Source organism: Morus notabilis, unplaced genomic scaffold, assembly GCF_000414095.1.
Source record: "Morus notabilis unplaced genomic scaffold, ASM41409v2 Scaffold8479, whole genome shotgun sequence".
Taxonomy (NCBI): domain Eukaryota; kingdom Viridiplantae; phylum Streptophyta; class Magnoliopsida; order Rosales; family Moraceae; genus Morus; species Morus notabilis.
In genome coordinates this window covers 1-994 of record NW_010365742.1, presented here as the reverse complement: position 1 = coordinate 994, position 994 = coordinate 1, and the positions used below count along the sequence as shown (strand labels likewise).

Here is a 994-nt window from a genome sequence, read left to right as displayed (position 1 = left end):
AACTCGAAATTGATTCGCACAACATGTATAAATTAGCGTTATTTTACAGGTGTGTGTGTTGAGTGTTTGGATTTTTTTGTGTGTTTGGTAGGGAGATTTGAAAAATTAGCATCCTTGTTTAGTTATATAAAAAGATTATTTCCCCTTCTTTCTTTTTCTTTTTATGAAAAACAAGGTTAATCACATCATTAATAATGTACACTTTTGAACTATGCAGCTCAGGCTCTTGGATTACCATTTCTGAGCCCATATTTGCAATCCATTGGATCTGATTTCAGGCATGGAGCTAATTTTGCCACATTGGCTTCCACTGTGCTTCTTCCAAACACTTCCTTATTTGTCACTGGAATCAGTCCATTTTCACTAGCTATCCAGCTCAATCAAATGAAGGAATTCAAGGTCAGAGTTGATGAATTTCATCACTCATCCAATAAAAAAGGTACAATGTGCAATCTGCATATAATTATATTGCCTCATTTTCATGAGAAAACACTACCCTTTTGATTTTATAATGTATTTTCATGACCTAAAAGTTGTTTTTTTTTTTTTTTTTTTTTTCAGAATCTAAAAGGCTTCCTTCACCGGACATTTTTGGAAAGTCACTATACACATTCTACATTGGTCAAAATGATTTTACTTCCAACTTAAAAGCCATTGGTATAGAAGGAGTGAAGCAATATCTTCCTCAAGTGGTTTACCAAATTGCTGACACCATCAAGGTCAGTACTTTCCAGAACATTCCTGTAGGGCCTTGGGTTTATGTGGGTCTATTCTAGCCCATTATGAGTAGCCCAAGTTGATGATTCATTTATTCTTGAAAGGATCAACTCAAAATTTGACACCCGAAAAATAAGGATTTTTAAGTCTCGTTCATTTCGCGGATTTGAGTTTTCAATTCGAGCTGAAATGTGACATTTTTTGAGAATTTTTCACTGTAACAAAAAATTAGATGTGATATTTTTTGAGAGTTTTTTACTGTAAAAATTTAAAACTG

The 994-nt window shown here is 33.4% G+C and overlaps 1 protein-coding gene across 1 annotated transcript; it reads left to right on the top strand.

The window, feature by feature from the left end:
* Window positions 1-210: 210 nt before the first annotated feature.
* Window positions 211-719, top strand: LOC112093650 (GDSL esterase/lipase At4g01130-like; the record flags this gene model as incomplete). Its single annotated transcript, XM_024172516.1, has 2 exons — window positions 211-439; window positions 562-719. Coding segments are annotated over 2 exons (387 nt in total), but the record flags the coding sequence as incomplete, so codon positions are not given.
* Window positions 720-994: the final 275 nt, after the last annotated feature.